At 47.7% G+C, this 25,707-nt stretch overlaps 1 protein-coding gene across 1 annotated transcript; it reads left to right on the top strand.

Moving 5' to 3' along the window:
- Window positions 1–13,617: 13,617 nt before the first annotated feature.
- LORICRIN (loricrin cornified envelope precursor protein) lies at window positions 13,618–18,502 on the top strand. Its single transcript, XM_002715344.6, has 2 exons — window positions 13,618–15,775; window positions 16,961–18,502. The coding sequence occupies exon 2, from the start codon at window positions 16,983–16,985 to the stop codon at window positions 18,270–18,272; it is 1,290 nt and encodes a 429-aa protein (XP_002715390.4). The 5' UTR covers window positions 13,618–15,775; window positions 16,961–16,982; the 3' UTR covers window positions 18,273–18,502.
- Window positions 18,503–25,707: the final 7,205 nt, after the last annotated feature.

Raw genomic sequence — 25,707 nt, 5'->3', positions numbered from 1 at the left:
CCCAGTGCCAGAATAGGTTTCTTGGGAGAGCCCACTTATAATTTGGCTAAGAACCTCCTTTCCATCCACCCCAGAACGAAGTTGAGAAGGGGTCCCTGAGCACACCCTAATAAAGAGTCACGATAGTCCCCCTATTCTATCATGGGCCACTAATAAATTATCCTTTACTCCAGCTTCTGAAAGTTCTTAATTTTCTGCATTCTTCAGGCACCTCCAAGGCTGAAATCCAACAAAGTAACCTCCTGACCCAGAATGTTCTTGGGATGAACTTTCAACACATTCCCTCCACCCAATGCCACTTGCCTCAGAAGGAGATGATCCATCAGATGAGGGACAAATCAAGCCACCAACGTTTTTGTGCAAAAAATTATGAGAGCTTTTTTATTTTATGTTAAAATTAGTCATTTATATTTATTCATCTTATTTATTTGAAAGACAGAGAGACAGACAGACAGAAAAAGGTCTCGCATCCTCTGGTTTACTCCACAAATGCCAGCAACAGCTGGGTCTTGACCAGATCGAAGCCAGGAGCTAGGGATTAAATCTGGGTCTCCCACGTAGGAGGCAGAAACTCAGTTGCAACTCAATTACTTGAGCCATCATCTCCTGCTAGGGTGTACATTAGCAGGAAGTCGGAGTCTGGAGTGGAGCTGGGGGCACCACTGTGTGACAGGTTCTGGGCTTAGTTCTGGAGCTTCTATGATCAGCAAGTTTCAGTATCCTGTGGATGTGGTGTGTCCTACTACATCAAATGCCCACCCCAAAGTGTGAGAGCTTAGATGTATCTAGTTCCTCCATCATGAAGTTTAGTCTTCCCAAAGCCAGAAGGAGCTTTGAGACCATCTATCCCACCCACTCACTGCACAGATGAGAAAATCGAGATGGGCAGTGTGTGGGACAAGCTGCCTAGCATCGCTTAAAACCCAGTCCCAGCCCCCACTGAACCAGAATGTGTGTTCCACAGAGGCAGGGGATGGTTCTGTGCATATGTATCCTCAGGGCAGTGTGTGACCACCAGGCAGCTCTCAGAAAAGATGTGCTGCCCTCAGGTGGGTGCAGAATTGTGTGATCCAGGGTAGCAGAGCTGTTAAAGCGCATGGGTTTTGGAGACAAACCTGACTGTAGTCTTGGTTCGGTAACTTTTGAGCATGTGACCTTGGCAAGTCCTTTATGCTCCTCACACCTCAACTTTGTCACCTACAAAATGTGGATAATAGTATCAGAAAGGTTTAAATAAAATAAAGCATGGAGAGTGCTTAGTGCTTGGCACACACTCTGTGCTCAATAAAGGTACCATTGGGAATAACAGTATTAGGTGAGTGACTCAGAGAAGGCAGGAGAGCCAGACAAAAGGAGCAAGGCTAGTCAGACCCCCAATCCAACATCAACCAGAGAACACAAACCACTAGGGGAAAGGCGATGTGCCCCTGAAATAGTCCCCTGACCTGTCCCCAGCCACACCCCCTCATCGACGCCTGACACTTTACCAAAAGAGCTTCATCCTTCCAACTGGAATTCTACCCTTATAAACTGCATACTCTCCGGATGGAGACGCACTGTGCATAACTCTATTTTAAATGTTGTACAACCTTGCCTTGAGTTCAATGAGCATTTAGTTAGCATCAAATCTTTTCCAATAGCTCTCCCAAATAATAAAATTTTTAAATTTGTTTATGTATTTGAGAGAGAGAGAGAGAGAGAGAGAGAGAGAGAGAGAGAGAGAGAGTTTGCTCCTCAAATGCTTAAAACAGCAAGAACTGAGCCAAACTGAAGCTGGGAACCAGGAACTCAACCCAAGTCTCCTATGTGCGTGGCAAGAATCCAAGTGTTTGAGCCACTGCCTGCTGCCTCCAGGGCTGCAGCAAGTTGGAATGGGAGTGGGGTGGGGCGCAGAGCCAAGATTTGAACCAGGCATTCCACCAAGGCAAATACCCACCTGCAAATAATAGGACCTGCTGACTCCTCACAACTTCCCCAAAACATAGGCAAAGCAAGCCCATTTTACACGTGGAAACAGGCTCAGGCAGGCCCTACAGCTAGCGATACAAACAAGATTCCATCTCAGGATTCCCAACACAAACTACCAAATTCTCACCGTGACCCAGGGACTACTTTCAACACTGGAGGAGACAGAAGGCACTGCAGGTAGGACTGGGGGCTCCAAGGACATGTGGCCCACATCAGAGCGTGCCTCGGTGCCTCCAGGGGTGCACCGTCAGCCCTTAAGTCTTCGGCTGGCCCCAGGTCCAACCATCTGCTGTGGAAGGAAGAGAAAGAAATCTCATACTTTCAAACCTTCCCCTGGCCTTAGATAAACGTGGGAACAGGACTCCAGCACACGGCTCTGGAACTCTCTAAGGGAAACAGCAGGGCCTGTGCTGTCCAGTCTCCCAAAGCTCCACTCATGTGCACCACCTGTAGTAGTATTTTCTAAGTTAACACACTAGTTTTATTCATCAAATTTGTTTTAGAAGATATAATACTGAAAGACTACCTTCTTTTACCTCATCCTAAGCAATAACATCCATAAAATCATAAATCTGAAGTGTTTATCCAAATATACATTCAAAGCAATACATAGCTACTAGAATAAGGAGAGTTTTTGACTCGCCAATGCACTTCAATTTATGTAACTCCTGTGCAATCCATATGGGATCCAGCTGGGATTGCACACAGAAAAATGTCCTAACTAATCACAGAGAGCAATTAAATGCCATGACTAATTTAAACAGACATTAATATCACAATCATGTTGACAATGAAATACTGACAATAATTCAGAACCTATGCTGGCATCCACTTGGAAACTGCTAGAGTGATACAATCTTGATTATGTCCCATTTTGGAGGCCAAACAGGCCTTATCATTTCTTGGATTTAGCAGAATTTGATCAGAGAACCCAGAGCTAGGAGAGAGTACTCTTAACTAGACTCAAATCAGCACTGTTGCAAATCCAAAAATGATTCCGCTGTCCTCCCTGCCCTCCCCTTCTCGCTCCCTCCCTCTATGCTCTCCTGTCTGTTTTTCTTTCTTCCAACAGATACAGCCTGATGTGTCCACAGGCACCATATTACTAACAACTGCAAAGTTATACCTGCCCTCCATGAGCAATCTTGTTGGGGAGGTGAAGCTAGGATGCAGACTTAACATCCTCCCCACCCAGGCCAAAACATCTGCTATCCAGGTCACTAACCATTCCAGAAGTGGGCAGATGGGGAACTGCTCACTCCTCCATCTGTTCATTCCACCAGCATTCATGTGGGCCGTGCAAGGCATCATGTTGGGTGCTTGAGATGCAACTCTCTCTAACTCTCCCTCCACGGAGATCTCAGCCTAGTAGGAGACAGGATTACTGACCTGCAAGATAAATGCTTTCTCAATAAAACAGGGATGCTGGGGAAGAGTTTCAGGGGGCAGGTATCTGATATTGAAAGGTGTGGGGGCCGGCACCATGGCGCACTAGGTTAATCCTCTGCCTGTGGCACCAGCATCCCATTCTAGTCCTGGCTGCTCCACTTCCAATCCAGCTCTCTTCTGTGGCCTAGGAAGGTAGTGGAAGATGGCCCAAGTCCTTGGGCCCCTGCACCCACATGGGAGACCTGGAAGAAGCTCCTGGATCGCTTCGGATCGACATAGCTCCGGCCATTGCGGCCATTTGGGGAGTGAACTAATGGAAGGAAGACCTTTCTCTCTGTCTCTCTCTCTCTCTCTCTCTCTCACTGTCTGTAACTCTACCTGTCAAACAAATAAATAAAATCTTTTAAAAAAAAAAGGTAAATAAAAGTGTGTGTGTGTATATATATATATATATATATATATATATATATATAACTAAGGAAGGGAGGCTCTCACACTGAAGTGACGTGAAAAGCCCAGGGAAATATATGAAAACTACCCGACTCAGTGGTGGGGTGAGGGATGCTGGATTTGGAGGCCAATGCTCCAATAGCCAGAGGTGGGCAGAAACCGGTCCACAAAAAGCCCTTTGGGCCATGAGATCTGGACCTGATCCTGATGTGGAGACACTGAAGATCTGTAGCAAAAGCCTGACATAGTCAGGACAAATTCACTGCATTGCAAGAAACACAGATGGCAGGAAATGAAGCTATTTGATAACATTGTTATGCGGTTACCATGAACACCAGGGGCTGGCCTTGACAGTTGAGAATCAGAGAGCAACCCCTAGGCCAGGGAGGAGCCTGGCAATCCTATCCAGCTTCCCAGGAGAAAGGGAGCTGGTTCTTGAGAAACAGTGGGGTGTGAGGAAAGACAGTGAAGTCCGTGGAGGCAGGGGATTGGGAGGAGAGGAGACTTGCACACACACACATTACACAGACAGACCCATATGTACAGTTACCACACACAGACACATATGTACACCTGTCACGCATGCAGCACACAACAGACCATTCCCACACGAATCACCATAGACACAGACCTTTATGTGCAAACATTACACACATAGGTATATGTATGCATATAACACAGAGATGTGCACCCACATGTGTGCACATATTACACACATAGACATGCACATGTACACACATCAGACATCAGGGCCCACAGACATACACCTAGATCTAAGTACACACCTAGATCTATGGTACACAACCCACATATAAAAACACACATGTCCACACACACATGTGGAAGTAATGTGAGATTTCACTGTTTTCCAATTCTAACTGAAAACTCACCTCTTTCAATAAGGATTTTTCAGTTACTCTTTTTCCCTGCATCATCGCAGCCGTTAGCACTCAGCTAGCATTGTGCTCAAGCACTCTAAGCGATTCCATTTGCAATTGTTCTAACTGGGCACCTCTCTTCCCCTTCCTCACACCCTCTCACTCATACACTGTGACGGGTGACATAGTCCCAGGGCCAGATGCCTATGAAGCGAAGACAGTGTTCCAGGTGCTGAGATGACAACAGCATTTTGGAAGAAAGCAATTATTCTGCAGAGCTAGAGTCTAGGGGAACTGAGGCACAAGAGATTCAGAGAAGCCCAAAAGGGTTTAGGGGCAAGAGAGCTGCCCACACACAGCAAGACTTCCTCCTCCCCTGCCACATGGTCAACACTGTATATGAAGGAAGACAAAGTCCCTGCCGACAGCAGCAGAACAGGACCACAGCCAACAGGCACTCAGTGGAGTCCCGAGGGTTCAGGACATGTGGAAGGGCTAAGTGGTAAGAATAGCGGCAGGCAATGGGACACAGCCATCAAGACCGAGGAGCGGCGTGGGGATCTGTGCATGAGAGCAGTCGCACAGGAGCCAGCACCCGAACCTGAGAGTGCACGTAAAAGGGAAGAGTAAATGAGAAGGGAAAAAGTCAGCAGGAACTGAATTCCACTTCTTTCTGGATACTGAATTCGAGGAGTCTTTTTTTCCTTTGCTTCTCTCCCCCTTGTCTACAGCACAATGACTTACTAGAGGACAAGGGGACCAGTGCCAACGCCAGCGAGTCGCTGAGGGAGCACACACATGCACATAGCTAGCCAAGGGCCCTGTAAGACACTCATGGGAAAGGAGTGTTCTGAAAACCCCATGTGTGTATTTCACAAAATTTTACCACCAAAAGCAAACATCTTTTAATTCTGTTGTTCCCCCAAACTTTTTCAAGGATCCTCCTAAGTGCACACATCCCACAAATTAATTATTCCTCTGGGATCCAAAGTGATGCATGTGGATTGCAGGATTTAAAGCAACGCAGGCTGCCCACATGCCTTTCTTAATCCTGGGCAATTATACCCACCCTGGGTAGCGACGTTCTGCAGAGGTTGTTATTACACGGGCAGGCTTTCCTCACACAGTCCTCCTCCGAACCCACCCTCCTCCTCCGCACACGCCTCTGCCGGGGAAACGCTCTCTGGGAGAAAAGCTCCCTAAATTCCCTCCAATCTAGCCCGAGGCTGGCAACCAGGGAAGCACGGGGTTTCCATGCCAGGGCCTATGCACCTGTGATACTCATCGTCCCACCCAGTTTCTTCCCTGCCACTGCCTTAAACATTCCCATCTCTCCCTTCCTCTCTGTCCAGAGAGGAGCCATGGGCAGGGGCTACCAAAAGGAGGTACAAATAGAAAGAATTAGATTAGCTTTTTTTTTTTATTCATTTGAAAGGCAGTGTTACAGAGAGAGGGGTGGGAGGGTTACAGAGAGAGAGAGAGAGAGAGAGAGAGAGAGATCTTCCACCTGTTGGTTCACTCCCCAAATAGTCTCAATGGCCAGGGCTGGGTCAGGCTGAAACCAGGAACCTGGAACTCCATCTGAATCTCCCACATGGGTGGCAGGGACCCAAGCACTTGGACCATCTTCTGCTGCTTTCCCGGGCCATTAGCAGGGAGCTGGATCCTAAGTGGAACAGCCAAAACTCAAACCGACACTCATATGGAATGCAGGCATCACAGGCAGCAGTTTTACCCACCACACCACGACACCAACCTGCTAGATTGACTTCATAGACAGAGAATCCAAGGTCGGACACGGTACCTGGCCTAACTCACAGGTTACTGGCTGTGAGGCCAGGCTGAGACCACTGTCCCTGCCATCCCAATAACCCAAGACCTCAGCAGAGGAAAGACTGTCACACCTGCGTTTCAGAACAGACCAGAGACTAACAAACCTCACAGCAACTCCCAGGTCTGCTTCAGGCCCAGCCCTAAAAACTGACCAGTGGGCACAGGTGGCTGCCAGGGTCTCTGAGAAGACAGAATTAAAGAGATGTCCAACATACAAGAAGCGGGAGACGATGGGTGAGTCAGGCACCATGAATCAAAGGTGGGAGGTGGCAGGGGACAGCAGTTTGCCCTGGCCAATTTATGTTAAGGCACAGTTCATGAAAAACTAAGTCTGATTCTTTCCACCCTGCATTGAGAGACTAAAATGTCTTCCTCTCCTTGGCTGATCAACAAATATTTATCAAAAACTCCCTCTGAGGGCCAGCCCTGAGGTAGACGGGGATGTGGAGATTGGAGGGGAACCGTCTTTCCCAGACTATGCTCCCAGCCCAGAAGGGAGGCCCCTGTGAGCCTGCGCCACATGTGAATCATGGCTCCACAGTCCCCCACTTCAGGATTCTGAGCCCATGGGTGTAAACAAAGAATTCTCTATAGACCCATCAACCAAATCATGGCCATTCTCACGTTTATTTATTTAAGAGGTAGAGTCACAGAGAGAGGCAGAGGCAGAGAGATCTTCCATCCAGAGGTTCACTTCCCAAATGGCTGCAATGGCTAGAGCTGGGCCGACCAGAAGCCGGGAGCCAGGAGCTTCCTCCAGGTGTCCCATGTGGGTACAGGGACCCAAGGACTTGGGTCATCTTCTATTGCTTTCCCAGGCCATAGCAGAAAGCTGGATCACAAGAGAAGCAGCTGGGACTCAAATCAGCGCCCACATGGGATGCCGGTGCCACAGGTAGAGGCTTAGCCTACTACGCCTCAGTGCCGGACCCCCTTCTCACTTGTTTAAGCAGTGGGAATGTACACCCCAAGTCATCCACCTGATTTCAACAGGTTCGGCTATTGAAATAGTTTGAAACCTGAGCGGCAATTAAAGAGAAGCAGCAAGTCTGAGGAACAAGGTTTACTGGTCCAGACAGACCGCATCCAGATTCTGGATCCTACACATCCTACCAACAATCTGTGGGGAAGACAGAAGCCACACCCAGCCTGCTGCAATCTCAGGGAATTCCAGAAAGTGCCACTTAAGAATCCAAATCGGATTTGAAACCAAAATGGAAAGATCAGTTACACTGCCTTGCTTCGCGATGCTCCCAGTAAAGGCAAGGTGTGTGCGGCTCGTCTAAGGTTGCACGTGGCCAGAAGGCATGGGTTAAAACTTTCAGGCCAGGGGCCAGTGCTATGGCATAGTGGGTTAAGCCACCACCTGCAGTACCAGCAACCCATGTGGGCACCAGTTCCAGACCCAGCTGCTCCGCCTTTTTTTTTTTTTTTTTTTTTTTTTTTTGACAGGCAGAGTGGACAGTGAGAGACAGAGAGAAAGGTCTTCCTTTGATGTTGGTTCACCCTCCAATGGCTGCCGCGGCTGGCACACTGCGGCCAGCGCACCGCGCTGAACCGATGGCAGGAGCCAGGTACTTATCCTGGTCTCCCATGGGGTGCAGGGCCCAAGTACTTGAGCCATCCTCCACTGCACTCCCTGGCCACAGCAGAGAGCTGGCCTGGAGCTGGCCTGGAAGAGGGGCAACCGGGACAGAATCCGGCGCCCCGACCAGGACTAGAACCCAGTGTGCCAGCGCCGCAAGGTAGAGGATTAGCCTAGTGAGCCGCGGCGCCGGCCCTGCTCCACTTCTGATCCAGCTCTCTGCTATGGCCTGGGATAGCAGTAGAAGATGGCCCAAGTCCTTGGGCCCCTGCACCCGTGTGGGAGAACTGGAAGAAGCTCTTGGCTCCTGGCTTTGGATCAGCACAGCTCACCCGTTGCGGCCAATTGGAGAGTGAACCAGCGGATGGAAAACCGCTCGCGCTCTCTCTCTCTCTCTCTCTCTCTGCCTCTCCTTCTCTCTGTGTGTAACTCTGACTTTCAAATAAATAAATAAATCTTGAAAAAATAATTAATTAAAAAATAAAAATTAAAAAAAAGCTTTTAGGCCAAAAAGAATCTAAAATGCTACGGGTTGTTGTGCTTTTCTCTTTCTTTCATATTGGTTTCAGATTTTTCTGACTTGGGACAATCCACCCAAGGGCTACCAGTGAGCAGGCTGGTTAAGGAGCCAACATCCCAAGGCCATCCACTGCATGATGCGTGGAGAATTGCAAGGCCACAGGCCACAGTTCTAGGTCAGAGCAGGACTGGGACCCACAGGTGCCGCTGCCTGCTCCTCCCTGCGTGTGAGGTTTATATCTGAGCTCAGCGAGTGGGCCCTGTGCCCTCGGGCTGCATAGCGGCTGCTCCTCTGCTCCCCTTTGATAACAGCAATTTGCCCCCAGGCCCAGCAGGTTCATCCGCTTGGCTACAAAGCCCTTCTACTGTCATCTTAACTCTTCCTCCCTTTACTGCTAGCACCTAGAGGTAAGCTGGTCAAAAGAAAGCAGAAAATCGCACCCCAAATCTAAAGCAGAAGGAGTGCTGACCTGGGCATCCAGACTCTGGTTCCTGGCCCTGCTGTGTGGTCTTGGGAAGTGGGTGAGCCTCTCTGGGCCTGGGATTCTTGCCCTGCCTCTACAAAGGACGGGGCTGGCTCGCAGACCTCCGGTGTCCTTCCAGCACCCACAGTCGCTCAGTGCATACACTTGTCCCTGAGGAACTGAGCGCCCTTATGAAAGCATCCTCTGCTCCCTGCCTCCCAGAGGACATGAACTTGAGCCTGGCTGTGGAGTCATTCCTTTGTTCAGTGCTTCCTGAGCCAAAGGAGAAAGAACACAAGGCTTAGAGTCAAAAGAACTGAGCTGATTCCCGGCCTCGCCGCTGACAGCTGTAGGAATCTGGGGACTCCATGAATCTGCACAAGCCACCTCTTGGCAGTGAATGAGGGCAGCAGGTCCCTGAGCCTCAGGTCTCCTGTGAGGACTCAGTATAGACACAGCAGTCCATGAACCAGAATCTGCCCTCACCAGAAATGCCCCAGCCCAAGCAAGCACAGGAACGCTGGGACAGTTCATCTGTGGTCCCCAGCCTCTGTGGGATGATGAGTTCCAGGAGCACCCAAAAGAGGGCTGGTTTAAGAGTCAATACTTCCTGGGGGCTGGCACTGTGGCACAGCAGGTAAAACCGCCGCCTGCAGTGCTGGCATCCCATATGGGCACCGGTTCAAGTCCCGGCTGCTCCACTTCCTATCCAGCTCTCTGCTATGGCCTGGGAAAGCAGTACAGGATGGCCCAAGTCCTTGGGCCCCTGCACCCACATGGGTGACCCGAAGGAAGCTCCTGGCTCTTGGCTTCAGATTGGCCCAGCTCTGGCTGTTGCAGCCATTTGAGAAGTGAACCAGCGGATGGAAGACCTCTCTCTCCCTGCCTCTCCTTCTCTCTGTGTTTAACTCTGACTTTCAAATAAATAAATAAATCTTTAAAAAAAAAAAAAAGAATCAATACTTCCTGATAAAGTCCCAGGACTTCAATCTTAAGAAGCACAGTGCAGAAAGTCTGCCTTCAGGACAGTTACCGCCTGAGAAGGGAGACAGGTCAAGTGGATGTGTCATTCACAGGCTGTACCTGGTACAACCGTTCCCTAAAGCCTTGGAAAGGGAAAGTGATGAGGCAGATAGCATCAGTGGGTTGGATGAATCCAGAGAGGCTGCCTGGTGGGGGAGTTCCAGCAGCTATGAGCCACCGCAGAGCTGTCCTTCTCCCAAACCACTAAGTCGGTTGTATTCCCCACTCAACACCCAGGAACAACCACACCCTTGAGCCGCTGCAGGTTCAGGAAGGCTGGATGGAGGAGAGAAATGGCAACCTGAGGGGTTGCCCTGGGCACTGAGACATTTGCTGTAGAAAACTCTTCCCATCTCCTGTCAACAGTGCAAAGGGCTCCCAGGCTCTGCTCCTGCTCTGCCAAAGCTCCCTGTGTCCATTTTGCTCTTCACAAATCACCTGCTGACCTTTTCAACTCAGTTCCATCAGAAGCCAGCCCTCAGTCACGACAGCACGCGTGTGGCGCTCTGGGCATCTAAAGGTGATGAGCAGGCATCTATCAGACGGGGACTCCCTGAATGCAAGTGCTGTGGTCTCCCCTCAGACTGCAGCCCAGGCAGACGGGTCAGTGCCTCCCTCAGGGAACCTCCTTCTCGGAGTGGTTCCCCAGCTCCTCCCGGCAAAGTCCCCTCCAGCGCAGTGGAGCTGCTGGTGACACTGCTGGGTATCTTGCTCCACCCTCTCCACCTCTGCCCCTCCTGCTCAGAAAACGCTTGTGTTAGGAAGATGTGAGCCCCTGGTAGAAATGAGAGAAGCTGTGGAGTTGGAAGAATGAGTTGCCATTTTCTTGTGATTTATGGATCAGAAGATGAGTTTTCTCCAAAGGACTTATCTGTGACTGTGGGTAAGCCCTGAGGTAGCCTCAAAACCCAGGTTATCACATCATTCAAAGGATCGCTCTAGAACCGACATTGTGACACAGCTGGTAAAGCTGCCATCTGCAGTGCTGCCATCCCTTGTGGGCACTGGTTCGAGTAACAGCTGTTCCAGCTCCAATTCAGCTCCCTGCTAATGTGCCTGGGAAATCAGCAGAAGATGGCCCAAGTACTTAGGCCCCTGCACCCGTGTGGAAGACCCAGATGAAGCTCCTGGCTCCTGGCTCTGGTCTGGTCCAGCCCTGGCCACTATGGTCATCTGGGGAATGAACCAGTGGATGGAGGACCTTTCGTGCGCGCGCTCTCTCTCTCTCTCTAACACACAACATACACACACACACAAGCACCAAAAGCACATATGTATATATGTACACAAATATGCTTACAGATCCTATATCATCCTATCAAATACATAGAGCACAGCCAGGGCAGAGCAGGATGAACTTCCAGTAGTCAAATGTCACCTCTACAGCTGGCCCTGGGTTCCCAGCACTGTGACTGTTCACTGCACAGAGCGGCTGGCTCTAAACTGAACTTTCAAAGTGAAACCCGCCACTCCTAGACATCCAAAGGAATCAGCTCTCAACTGCTGTTAGTCAGTAGGTCCCAAGAGTTCCCTTTGATTCCACTGGAATTCACCAAACTCCTATTAATGCCCAAAACCATACAGGGCACTGGGAAGCATTTGTTTTAAGGACTTGTTCCTTCTATGGATACAAGTATAGACAGGAACCATATCCTAATCTGTCACATTGCAGAAATCAGCTATAGTAGCAAGAACACATTTCAGGGTTACGCATCTAAAGGCTATAAATCTTTAACATCTGACATGTCAAGTCTTACACAACTCCAAACAAGTATGTGTCATAATCCTTCAAACACCCATCATCTCCTCCCTGACATAAAGAAAACAATAATCAATTGCTGTCCATACAGATATCCCCCTTAGAATTGCTTCTTGTCTAAAGAGAGAAAACTGAGCTCATGCCATCACTCCTCAGGCAAGGTTAACTCAGGGCTGAGAGCACAGGATCCGGCACTGTTGTCATATCATGTCACAGCAGCTGCTTCTACGTGTTAGCAAAGTGATGGGCCAGGGAGAATTTTTTTCCTTATCAGATGCTATATGGGGTGGCAGAGGAGACATGGAGCAGCACCATGCCCCATTCCTGACTCCACCAAGGAGAATTATGCACAGCTGTGCAAAGTCTGCCAAGGCTGCTCTGAGCTCAGCACACTGCCCTGTACACTTGTATTGGGCTGGATTCATGAATAAAGAATTAGGGGGCTAGACTTCATGGGAGGAAAGGAGGGAGGGAGGGAGAGAAAAGAAAAAAGAAATTCTATATTATTCTTAGAACATGAACCCTCAAAATCAGAAGATTATTAGCTATTTGAAGTCAATTGCACTTGAGGTTCCCAAATTTTAGAATTTTATAAAGAAGAAATATCCTCCCCCCAAAATGTGGTACCTTTATATAATTGCCAAATTTTCATTTTATCACTTAAACACATGAAAGGAACAATTATAGTCCTGCATCATCATCTTTCAAAGAAATTACATTTTAGAACATGAAAAGGGTAGGAAAGCCATGGTTTCAGGATTAAAGACTCCCCTTCCCAAGAACACGCTGCTGACACCCTTTGGTTACACTTTTCCTAAGGACTGGTGAACCTACAGTTACAAACCATCATGGGTCCCGGTGCTAGGAGGTATGGTTCACACCTGCTCTCTTTCTCTGATGTGGTCTGACTAAATAAAAGGTTCTTTTGCATACCCAAAGCAATCACATGATCCCTCAGCTTCAAGGTGAGAAAACTTCCTTTTTCAACAGATCCTGGCTTCTCCCATGTGGGTGTCTCTCTAAGGGTTAACGATGTCCAAACTGAAACTAGTGCCACCAGTTTCTGAAGGCCACAGTCTAATCAGGATCATTGGGATCATTAAAACGCCACCATAATTAGCAGTCAATTTTCTATTGGGCATAGATGGGTGGAACAGAATTCAAACATGCTATCAGAAACAATAGCAACTGAGTTCCAATGATGAAAGAAGTGGGGGGGGTACACTATTCTTAATACTCAGAGATGATGGGGAGAGGTGTTGGTCCAAGGTCAATAGGGCTGTATTTTTCTTTTTTAAAAAAAGTATCATTCATGTGACCTAAGTAAATATATGATAGGTTGTTTTAACTTTGTTGATAGATACAAATTAAAAATACTTTCAGGGTCATCGACATATTTTGTGCCTGGATTTGCTGGTCAAACAAAAGTTATACTTTTTTTTTTTTTTTTGGCTACTCAAATTCATAAAAGTGCAATTTTGACCTAAGAACAAGTGATGCAAGTTAGTGGTATAATGCAATGTTCATTAATTCCTGTTTGAAGTAAAATTGAACTTCTGGGGTTGTTCTTTGACAAGACATGTTCAAGATTATAACCATACTAGACTAATATTTTAGTTTCTTAAAAATTCTGTAATTGTTAACAATAAACTGGTAAACACAGAAGAAATGTTTTCAAACGTTTGTACTGCTTGCTTTTGAAAAACTGTAAAAGACAATGGACTTTTTTGTTTACATAAATTATTGATATAAGACAAACCATTTTAGACTACCTTAAAATAATTTAAAATTCTATATGCTTTTTATTAAAATGCTTTGTTCTTATTTTAGAAGATTTTAGGATTATTTCAAAATGCAAATTAAGGAACCAATAGAGAGGGGAGAGAGAAATGTTAAGGAAACTATAAACAAGAGAATGAGAATGTGTCTTAGCACACAAGATGTATTTTGAATAACAAAGAAAGCAAGTGATATTTGTCCTGACATGAAATAAAACTGGTGTTTGGTAAGGAGAGAGAGGAACAAAACAGAACAAATAACTTAGGGAATATAAGAACATTACAGAAGGCTTGCAGCAGATAATTTTGTGTGAGACTACTTTGGCTGAGATTAGAAGGAAATTATTTCTATGAATTTCTCAAAATTGAGCAATGTTATGAAAGTACAGAGACATAGAACTATGGATGTGGTCACTATGCTAAAGAAATAAGTTTATTTAAAGTGTATATATATACATATATATTTGTAATAAGTCAACGTTTCACTTTGAAATCTATTTTTAATACAGTTTCTCCTTTTAGTAGTATCTACTTAATTGGTGATTTTCTTTGTCACATTTCTAGACATCTCTTGTAAGTTATTTCTTCCTCTTCGGTTTTGACTATTATGACCTGACATTAAAACTGTTTATCTTAGAAGTCTAAAAAAAAAAAATCTGGTTTTCTTTGAGAAAGAAAGAGAGGGAAATCGCCCATTCACTGGTTCAATCCCCAAATGTCCGCACAGTCGAGGCTTGGCCAAGCCAAAGCCAGGAGCCCAGAACTCAATCTGGGTCTCCCACGTGGGTGGTAAGGGACCACTTGCATCAACACCTACTGCCTGCTAGTGTGCACATTATCAGGAGCTCGAATGGGAAGCAGAGCCAAGACTGAAACCCAGACACTCCAACAGGAACACAGGCATCCCAAGCAGCATCTTCGCTGCTAGGTCCAACGCCAGCCCCAGTGAGTTGTGAGTTACTCCACTGGAAGAGTGCAGCTCGTCTCAAGCCAACCTTGGACTCCTCTGGCCTTGGTAGTCAAGGGCATGCCAGTCCAAAAATAAGGGTGTGCTGTTATATGAGAAAACAAAAAGGACAGCAGCACCTCATATACTTTGTGTAAATATTTCCTCTTCACATACCCATGAAACAGTACTACCACTCCTATGTATGGGCAAGGTAGCTGAGATCAGAAAGCTTGATCGTTCACCAGTCAGAAGATGCTTCCTGTGTGCCTCTGACATGCAGGCTTTGCATGAAGTGCTATGACTTGGCCCCAGGTGACACAGTAAGCAAGAAGCAGAGGGAGTGTCCAAACCCAGCTACCATTCCATTCCTCGGCTGCCCCCTCAGGCTGAGGTCAGCGTTGCCATACAACACCAAAGGACAACAGAACCAAAGGGCGGTGGTGGAGGGAACCAAAGTGTCCACCTCTTTAGTCTGTTCTGCAAGGAAAGCCGGTGCTGACCACCAGCTTTCCCAGACACCTCCTATCCCCAGGAACACACTGAAGTGGCCATCAAAGTCCCCTTAGTTACAGTGTTGTCCATGATGTGCAATCTGGAACTGGGAGCTGGGACCTCCTGCACCCTCACAACCCAGCAGGCAGGACGAAAACACTCCCGCAAAGTCCATACAAAAGCCTAGGAGAGAAATCGCAGTAAAAGAAGGCCGGATTCTGACGTTCTGAGGGTTCCCAAAGCAATGGGTCAGACAGCAGAATTTGAAAGGAATTTGAAATGTGGAGACTGAGCCCTCCAGTTTGACCCTTGGTTAGGTTGTCTCAGGAGTCTGGAACCCGTTCCTCAAGTGCAACCCTCTGGTCATGGCATGCGCCGCACGCCGCAGGTTTTGGAAGCAATGTCTGCCCTCCACTCCGGAGGGCTGTTCCACTGACAAGCGGCCATGCAGTTGCATCAGCAGTCGTCCAGTCACAGGGGCAGTCCATCTCAAGAATGCGAAGATCTCCATGCATGGGCCTCCCCATGGCTGCAATCACAGGGAGGTGGGGCATGTCACCGAGGCCAAACACGAAGTCGGCCCAGATCAATAGATGAGTCAGCTCTGGAGAAGAGTATAAAACCTCAGCAGTGCAGGGCTCCTCACAACACCAGCATCTCTCCTCACTCATTCTTCCTGGTGCTTCGGGTAAGTGTGGCTCCCTCTGGCTCTCTCATCTCCCCCACTGAGCTTGCCTGGGCCAGCCCACGTGAGCGGACCAAGGCCTCCATCCCCTTCAGGAGCCACGGGACCTCTGCCTTCCCAAATGCACTCATGTTGAGATGGATTCAGGAGAGGGCTGAGGGGTGGCTGGCCTGCTGCCATGCATGCGTGGTGATTCTGGTCTTCTGGTGAGAATGGAAACTCCACAAAGCCCAGACCATCTCCTGCCTCTCTGCCACCTCTGCAGGAGTAGGCGTGGAGCTGGGCAGGGGGATTCTGCAGATGCGATACAAGGCAGCCTTTGCAAGAGCTGAATGTCCCTCATGAGCCTGTTACGGGGAGAGGCTGAGCCCATTCTCAGGGAACAGGGAGATGGTTCAGAGAAGGTTGCAGATGGGAGAGACTTCAGGGGCCACAGAAACCCAGTTCCTGTTTTACAAAGGCTGGTGTTCTAAAAGGGACGTGCAAGATGCTGGGATCTGCCTTCTTAATAGCTACCGTCCCCTCTACCAAGCTCGGGCTTAAGCAAATCATAAGAGATAGTTGATATCAGAGACTGGTCCAAGGAACCATCAGGACCCTACCCCTGCTTCCCGGGCCTGCCTGTTCTAATAAAGTAGCCCTTGGTTCACAGTCTCCTCAGCGGAACAGACCAAAGGTTTGAGCTAAGAGCTTTCGCACAGAAAGAATTCCAACAGCCTTCTGGCGTTCCCACAAGCCTCCCTCTGCTGTGCTGGGAAGAAGTGAAATAACCCCTCCTGGGCAGAGATTCGTGGTAATTTTCTAGTTGCACTCAGGGAATCAGTGTTGGAACTGGAAAGGACCTGAGCGATGATGAGTTCAAAACTTTGTACTTTACAAGCGATGAGAAAGAGATGGGAGTGTGGGTGTCGATCTAGCCCCCAAATCACAGGGCAGGTCAGTGGCAGAGCTGGAAGAGAGGATAAGCACCATTGGTTAGCCTGTTTAAAGCTTAGTGAAGGATTTGGGGCTTGGGAGCGGGTGTTGGTTCTTTTCCAAAAGCGGCCATGCAGGGGTCCAGGCTGACCTAGTACTATCTGAGCAGAGCTCGGGCCTGGTCCAGACAGGCTACCAGGAGCGCGCGGCTGTTGCCATGGAAGCAGCATCCTCCTGCAGCTGGTCCAGGGATGCTCTTTGCTCTTCTTCCAGGGTCCCCTTCCTGTTCAACAAGATGTCTCATCAGAAAAAGCAGCCCACTCCCTATCCGCCCGTGAGCTGCGGGAAGACCTCCGGCGGCGGCGGCGGTGGCGGCGGCGGCGGCGGTGGCTGCGGCTTCTATAGCGGCGGTGGCGGCTCCAGCTGCGGCGGCGGCGGCGGTGGAGGCGGCGGCTCCAGCTACGGCGGCAGCAGCGGCGGCGGCGGTGTCAAGCACTCCGGAGGCGGTGGCGGCGGCGGCGGCGGCCACAGCCACAGCCACATTTGCTGCGGCGGCCACTCCGGCGGCGGCGGCGGCGGCGGCGGCGGCCACAGCCACAGCCACATTTGCTGCGGCGGCCACTCCGGCGGTGGCAGCTCCGGAAGCTGCGGCGGAGGCTCTGGTGGCGGCGTCAAGTACTCCGGCGGCGGCGGCGGCTCTTCCGGGGGCGGCGGCTGCTACTCCAGCTGTGGCGGCGGCGGCTCCAGCGGCGGCGGCTCCTCCGGGGGCGGCGGCGGCTCCAGCTGCGGCGGTGGCTCTTCGGGAGGCGGCGGCGGCGGCCAGCTGTACCACTGCCACAGTTACGGCGGCGGCTCTAGCGGCGGCGGCTCCAGCTGCGGCGGTGGCTCTAGCGGGGGCGGCTCCAGCGGCGGCGGCCAGCTGTACCAGTGCCACAGCTACGGCGGCGGCTCTAGCGGCGGCGGCTCCAGCTGCGGCGGCGGCTCTAGCGGCGGCGGCTCCAGCTGCGGCGGTGGCTCTAGCGGCGGCGGCTCCAGCTACGGCGGCGGCTCTAGCGGCGGCGGCTCCAGCTGCGGCGGCGGCTCCTCGGGCGGTGGCGGCGGCGGCCAGCTGTACCAGTGCCAAAGCTACGGCGGCGGCTCTAGCGGCGGCTCCAGCTGTGGCGGTGGCTCCAGCGGCGGCGGTTCCAGCTGCGGCGGCGGCGGCGGCTCCTCCGGCGGCGGCGGCGGCTCGGGCTACTTCTCGCAGCATTCCACCCAGAGCTCGTGCGCGCCCCAGCAGAGCTACGGCGGGGAGTCGTCCGGCTGCGGCGGCTCGTCCGGGGGCAGCAGCGGCGGCGGCGGCGGCGGCGGCGGCTGCTGTTTCTCCAGCGGTGGGGGCGGCGGCGGCTGTGGCTCCTCCCGGGGCAGCTCCGGCTGCGGGGGCGGCTCCTCCGGGGGCAGCTCCGGCTGCGGGGGCGGCTCCTCCGGGGGCGGCTCCTCCGGGGGCAGCTCCGGCTGCGGGGGCGGTTCCTCCGGGGGCGGCAAGGGCGTCCCGGTGTGCCACCAGACCCAGCAGAAGCAGGCGCCTACCTGGCCATGCAAATAAGGCCCCCGGGTTACCACGGAGACGGAGGAGCTGCCGGTGTTCTCCGTGGGCGCCCGTGGGCTTAGCGCTCTCATGATATTGCACAAAGTTTCCAACTCCTTGAAGTCCGACTCACCTGGAAGAAGCCGCTGAAAGCTCAGGCTGCATCTTGTTCTGCGGTTTTCCTCCTTGGTTTCTGTACAACTACCTCCCGACCTCAGTGCCTCAGCAGTCAATAAAATTGCAATTCATGGGAATCTCTGAGTCTCGAGCAGTCTTTGTGGCTTCCAAATTCAAGCCTCCTGCTGTATTCCTGCCCATGCTTCCATTCACTCATCCTCACTTAAAAGCATCCCATGCATATTCCCTGGAGGAAGGGTGAGTGGATGAATGGGAGTCAGCAGGGGAGGACAGCTTGTGGCCAGCCTCGACCAAAGACTTCAAGACGCTGGTCTGTGGCTTTCAATCCTGAAGTGGTCCCCAAATGCAAAAATCCCGGGAAAAGACTTCCGTATGCAGCCCCCAGCGGGATTGCTAGCCACTGTGGGGCTCCTCAGTGAACTCGGAGATTGCTTAAGGCGGGCTGCACTGGATGTGCCTGCTTTGCACATCTGGTTGGAGCAGTAGGTGATGCCATCAGACTCAGGAGGAAGAATAATGCTATTCGAGGTGTGTGAGCCTCTACAGCACGTAAGCGCTTTGCTAGGCACCCGTAGGGACAGGAGGAAGTAGGGTAACTGTCCTCTGATACAGCATAAATGAATGCGGTGTCATTTGGGTTCCAGAGAGGTCGTGAGAAAACACAAGACACTTTCCAATTAACAAGGAAGCACTACAGTTACCCCGAGGGATGCGTTCATCATGTAACCCTCAGCAGAGATGTAGAACATGGGCCTGGTCAAGGACCATCCAGACCCTGTTTAATAGTCAGGTTTTGCCAGTTCTAAGTGAATGCTAATTTATTGACTTACTCTAAGCAAAACCCCTGCTACGTGAAAAAATGAAGGCAGCTTTCCTACTGAGTCACACTACAAATAGACAAATTTTCTCTCCCCAACTCCTCCACCTTCATCATCTTACATCAATAACTTATATTGATCAAGACATTGGCCTTAGAGAGAGAGTAGTCCAGCTACTGTGTTGTTTTGATATTATTCTTAGCAAATGAAACTGAGGCTTTCAGTTCTAGACAGGAAGGAGTAGATGCATTTCTTCCTATTGCTCCTGGTAAGTCAGACAAACATCTCTGAACATAATTTATTAATAACCATAAGAAGGCATTGAAACATGGGGAAAAGAAGGCAGCATGGCTAGAGATCTCAGAACCAGAGGGCTGGACGCTGGTGAGTCCCTGAGTGCTAGTTTGAACTTGACATGGCTCCAAAACCAATGCAAATGTTTAAACCCCAGAGCTACAGCTTGCTGGCGCTAATGAGATAGAAAATTGACCCAGTTGTGGTGATTAGAAGATAGCTTTTGGGCAAAGACTTTAGGCCGTTGGTGACTTGCCCCCAGAAGGAAGTCCTCCTGAGAGGATTGTTTAGAAAAGCCTAAGTCAGACTCACCTGCTCTCTTTCTGCTTTCGGCTCTCTGTAGGGTCCTTCTTCCACAAGCACCCTGCCATCGTGTTTGCCACCCTTATCAGAGGACAAACCAATGGAACAAACCAATCTTGGGTCTGAACCTCCAGAAATGTAAGCCCAATAAGCCTTCCCACTGTACAAAGTTAGTTTCCTTGGATGTTTTGCTATGGTGATGAAAAATTGATAACACACAGGAGGGGTGGGCCTTTGGCCTAGCACTTAAAAGACACTGGTTAGATCACTCAGTCCCATGATGGAGTATCTAGGATGGATCCCCAGCTCTAGATCCTGATTCCAGGTTCCTGCTGATGTACACCCTGGAAGACAGTGGTGATAGCTCAAGTAATTGGTTACTGTCAACCAAGTGAGAGCCTTGGATTGCATTCCCAGATTCAACCCCTGATTTATTTGCCTCTCACATAAATAAATAAATAAACATTTTTCCCAAAGAGAGAGAAGAAATTGTAAATACACTTGAAACCAATGAATAAATGGATAGTTTTGGCAAAGAAATAGAAAATACAAAGAAGAACCTAGAGGAAAACTTAGAACTAAAAAATATAATAAGCTATTGGAGAACTGAGTTTCAGAACTCTATGGTATATATTTTAAAAATTAATTTATTTTTAATTGACAGATCAAATAATATGGGTGATCAAATATGTACAATATATTGTTTTGAAAAATATATACTTTGGAATGGCTAAATCAAACTAATTAAAATGTGGATTACCTCATATACATTTTTGTGGTGAGAACACTTAAAATCTACTATCTTAGCAATTTTCAAGAATGTGCTGCCCAGCACTGTGGCTCACTTGGCTAATCCTCTGCCTGCAGTGCCGATACCCCGGGTTCTAGTCCTGGTTGGGGTACCAGATTCTGTCCTGGTTGCTCCTCTTCCAGTCCAGCTCTCTGCTGTGGCCTGGGAAGGCAGTGGAGGATGGCCCAAGTGCTTGGGCCCTGTACCTGCATGGGAGACCAGGAGGAAGCACTTGGCTCCTGATTTCAGATCAGTGCAGCCACCATATTGTACAATACATCCACTTATCTTATTTTCCCTATCTGACCAAAATTTTGAGTCCTTTGATCATCATCCCCACCACATCCACACAGCCTCTGGTAACCACAATTCTACTCTTGCTACTATAAGATGAGATCATGCGGTATTTGTATTTTTATGCTGGCTTATTTCACTTAACACATGTTCTCCGAGCTCATACATGTGGCTACAAACAATAGGATTTCCTTCTTTTTAAAAGTTAAATAATATTATATTTTGAATATACACCATGTTTTCTGTTTTTAAAGTTTTATATTTATTTGAAAGGCGGGGGAGTGGTAGAGACATGGAGATGGATTTTCCATCTACTGATTCCTCTCCAAATGCCTACAACTATTTTCACGTTTTTGAGAAACATTCACTGTTTTCCACACTATAATTTACATTCCCAACAAGAGTGTTCCAGTGTTGTCTTTCCTCACATCTTCTGCAACATATTTTATCTCTAATCTTTAAAAAGAAAATATTTTTTATTTAAAAGAGAGCGATACAGAGAGATCAATCAACTGAGTCACTCCTCAAAAGCCCACAACGGTTGGCATCATGTAAAACCAAAGTCATGATCTCAGGACCCAAACACTTGAGTTATTACTCGCTGCCTCCCAGAGCACACATGTACAGGAAGCTGGAATTGGAAGCACAGCTGGGACTCACACCCAGTCATTCCAATATGGTATGTGGAGTCCCAAGCAGCATCTTAATCACTGTGCCAAATGCCCTCCCAGTCTCTCATTTTTTTGGAAATAGATGTTCTAACAGATGTGAGGTTGCTATGTTTGATTATGACTCTTCCAAAAGTCCAATATTAAAATGTTAAGAGTTGAAGGGAAGATGTTTGGTGCAGTGGTTAAGAGGCCACCTTGGGATTCCCATATCTTCTATTGAAGTGCCTGAGTTTGAGTCCACTTCTGATTCCAGCTTTCTTCTTCTTCTTCTTCTTTTTTTTTTTTTTTTTTTTTTTTTATAGGCAGAGTGGACAGTGAGAGAGAGAGACAGAGAGAGACAGAGAGAAAGGTCTTCCTTTTGCCATTGGTTCACCCTCCAATGGCCGCCACGGCCGGCATGCTGCGGCTGGCACACTGCGCTGATCCAAAGGCAGGAGCCAGGTGCTTCTCCTGGTCTCCCATGGGGTGCAGGGCCCAAGCACTTGGGCCATCCTCCACTGCACTCCCAGGCCACAGCAGAGAGCTGGCCTGGAAGAGGGGCAACCAGGACAGAATCCGGCGCCCAACCGGGACTAGAACCCGGTGTGCCGGCGCCCAGGCAGAGGATTAGCCTATTGAGCCGTGGCGCCAGCCTCCAGCTTTCTTCTATGTTCACCCTGGGATACATCAGGTTATACCTCAAGTACATGGGTCCCTGCCACCCATGTGGGAGATCTAGATTGAGTTGCAGGTTCATCCTGGCTCATATATTTCAGGTATTTGAGGAGTGAACCAGAGGATGAAAGATCTCTCTCCCTCTCTTTCTTTCTCTCTCTATCTCTCTGTTAAAAATATTTAAATCGGGCATTTAAGAGGTGATTAAACCATAAAACCTTCTCTCCCATAACTGAGATTAAGGCTCTTATGAAAGAGTTTCATGCAGCATTATTCGACCCCACCCCTTCTCCTGCAGCCTTTCATCACGTAAGGATTGCAGCCACTGTGGGATTGAACCAGCAGATAGGAGATTTCTCTCTCTATCTTCCCTTGTCACTCTGTAGCTCTGACTTCCAAATAAATTAAATCTCTTTTTAAAAAATAGCTCCCAAAAAATTCTTGGTATTTCTGCAGTATTCATTTTAATATTTCTTTTTTAATTCTCTTTCTATTGATTTGATTCCTTTCTCTCTTTTTCATAATTTGGCTAATGGTTTATCAATTCCACTCATCTTTTCAGAGAACCAACTATTCATTTCATTAATCTTTTCTATTTTTTGTTATATTTCTATTTTACTTCTCTAATTTTTATTCCTTTTCTTCTATTACTTTTGAGTTTTGTTTGTCCTTTGCCCATTTCTTAACTGGATTGCTTGTTTTGTTGTTGAGTTTCCTGAGCTCTTTATAGATTCTGCATATTAATCCTTTATCAGTTGCATATTTTGCAAATATATTCTCCCATTCTATCAGTTTCCTCTTCACTTTGTTGAGTGTTTCCTTTGCTGTACAGAAGCTTCTTAGCTTTATGTAATCCCATTTGACTATTTTGCTATTGATTGCCTGTGCTTCTGGGGTCTTTTCCAAAAAGTCTTTGCCTATGTCAATGTCTTGCAGAGTTTCCCCAATGTTCTACTCTAGTAATTTGATGGTATCAGGTCATAGATTTTTATCTATTTTGAGATGATTTTTGTATAAAGTTTAAGGTAGGGGTCTTGCTTCATGCTGCTGCAAGTGGAGATCCAATTTTCCCAGCACCATTTGTTGAAGAGACTGTTCTTTCTCGAGATTGATTTCAGCTCCTTTATCAAAAAGTAGTTGGTTGCAGATGCATGGGTTGATGTCTGGAGTTTCTATTCTGTTGCATTGGTCTACATGTCTATTTCTGTGTTAGTATCATGTTGTTTTGATTATAAGTGCCTTGCAGTATGTCTTAAAATCTGGTATTGTGATGTCTCCAACTTTTTTGTTGTTGTTGTTTAGGATTGCTTTAGCTATTCAGGGTCTTTTGTGTTTCCACATGAATTTTTTAGCATCATTTTTCTAGATCTGAGGAGAATTCCATTGGTACTTTGATTGAGATTACGTTGAATCTCTAAATTGCTTTCAGTAGTATGGACATTTTGATTATAACAATTCTTCCAATCCAGAAACATGGAAGATTTTTCCATTTTTTGTATGTGTCTTCTATTTCTTTCTTTAATGTTTTTAAATTTGCATTGTAGATATCTTTCACCTCCTTGGTTAAATGTATTCCAAGGTATTTAAAAATGTTTGTAGCTATTGTGAATGGGACTGATCTTAAAAGTTCTTTCTCAGCCATAGCATTGTCTGCTTTTACAAAGGCTGCTGATTTTTATGTGCTGACTGTCTATCCTGCAACTTTACCAAACTCTCTTATGAGTTCCAATAGTCTCTTGTTGGAGTCTTTTAGTTCCCCTTTATGTAGAATCATGTCATCTGCAAACAGGGATAATTTGGCTTCCTTCTTTCCAAGCTATATTCCTTTGATTTCTTTTTCTTGCCTAATGGCTCTGGCTAAAACTTCCAGGACTATGTTGAATAGCAATGGTGAAAGTGGTTATCCTTGGCTGGTTCCAAATATGATTGTCTCAATAGATGCAGAGAAAACATTTGACAAAATACAACATCTTTTCATGATAAAAATCTTAAGCAAATTGGGTATAGAAGGAACAGTCCTCAACACAGTCAAGGCAATATATGACACACCCACAGCCAGCATCATACTGAATGGGGAAAAGTTGTGTCAGACCTTTGAAACTTTGACTATAATGTGTTGTGGTGAGATTCCTTCTGATCTTCTCTATTTGGTGTCTTATGAGCATCCTTCATCTGGATGCCCATGTCTCTCTTCAAGTTGCAAAAGTTTCTAACTACTCTTCCTTTTAATTAGTTTTTTTAAGATTTATTTTATTTATTTAAAAGTCAGAGTTACACAGAGAGAAAAGAGGCAGAGAGAGAGAGAGGTCCTCCATCCATTGGTTCACTCCCCCAGATGGCCACAACGGCCAGAGCTGAGCCAGGAGCTTCTTCTGGCTCTTCCACGTGGGTGCAGGAGCCCAAGGACTTGGGCCATCTTCCACTGCTTTTCCAGGCCACAGCAGAGAGCTGTATTGGAAGAGAAGCAGCCAGGACTAGAACCGGCACCCATATGGGATGCCAGCACCCCAGGCCAGGGCTATAACCCATTGCGCCACAGCTCCAGCCCCCCTTTTAATTAGTTTTATAAGCCACTCCTTCTTTCAAGGACTCCCAAAACTCAGATATTGCTTTGTTTGATGGTATCCCAGATATCCTGAACACTGTTTTCATTATTTTTTCATCTTTTTGTCTGACTGAAGTATTTCAAAAGGGTCTGTCTTCAAAATCACATCTTTCTTCTGCTTGTCTAGTTTGTTTTTAAGGCTGCCAACTATATGTCTTATCTGACTCATTGAGTTCTTAATTTCTAATATTTCTGTTTGGCATTTTCAATATCTCCATCTCTTTGTTAAATTTCATTTTCATTTCATGCATTAATATCCTAATTTTGTTTAACCATATGTATTCTTTTATATCTGTTTGAGTCACCTTATAGTCATTATTTTGGATTCTGTATTTGGGTATTTCAATGGTCTCCTTTTCCTCATGGTCTGACATTCAAGTATCATTGTGTCCCTTTCAGAGCATCATACTTTCCCACTTTTTTGCATTTTTTGAATTCCTACATCAATTTTTGTGCACCTGGGGTATCAATCATTTCTGTCTCTTTTATAGAATATGTTCCATAGGTTGAAGGCATTTTCCTGAAGCTATACCTTTGCATATCAGTTTGATAGACTACTTTGGTTTTAGTTCCACTTGGACTCCACTGTATAGATTCCCCATATATTATATTTGCTATAGTTGATGGTAGCAGTAGTGGGATCTGTGGTGCTCCCAGGGCCTGTTACAGTTGCTGGGATCCCTGTCATGTAAGTTCCCAGTCATCTCCCAAGAGAGGAACTGGATCAGAATTTTCTCTGATTCTGCTGGTGCTGCAAGTGGGACTGGGACATGGACTCCCTGCCACTACTCAAGTTAGTAACTGGAGTTTAGAGAGTAACACTGGCACCAGGAGAAGACTGGGGTTCATGGACTCCAAGCCATTGCCCAACTCCAGAGCCTCAAGA

Source organism: Oryctolagus cuniculus, chromosome 7, assembly GCF_051225735.1.
Source record: "Oryctolagus cuniculus isolate XC-2025 breed Fujian yellow rabbit chromosome 7, ASM5122573v1, whole genome shotgun sequence".
Taxonomy (NCBI): domain Eukaryota; kingdom Metazoa; phylum Chordata; class Mammalia; order Lagomorpha; family Leporidae; genus Oryctolagus; species Oryctolagus cuniculus.
Note: the sequence above shows the minus strand (reverse complement) of the source record. Positions and strands in the feature narration are given on the sequence as shown.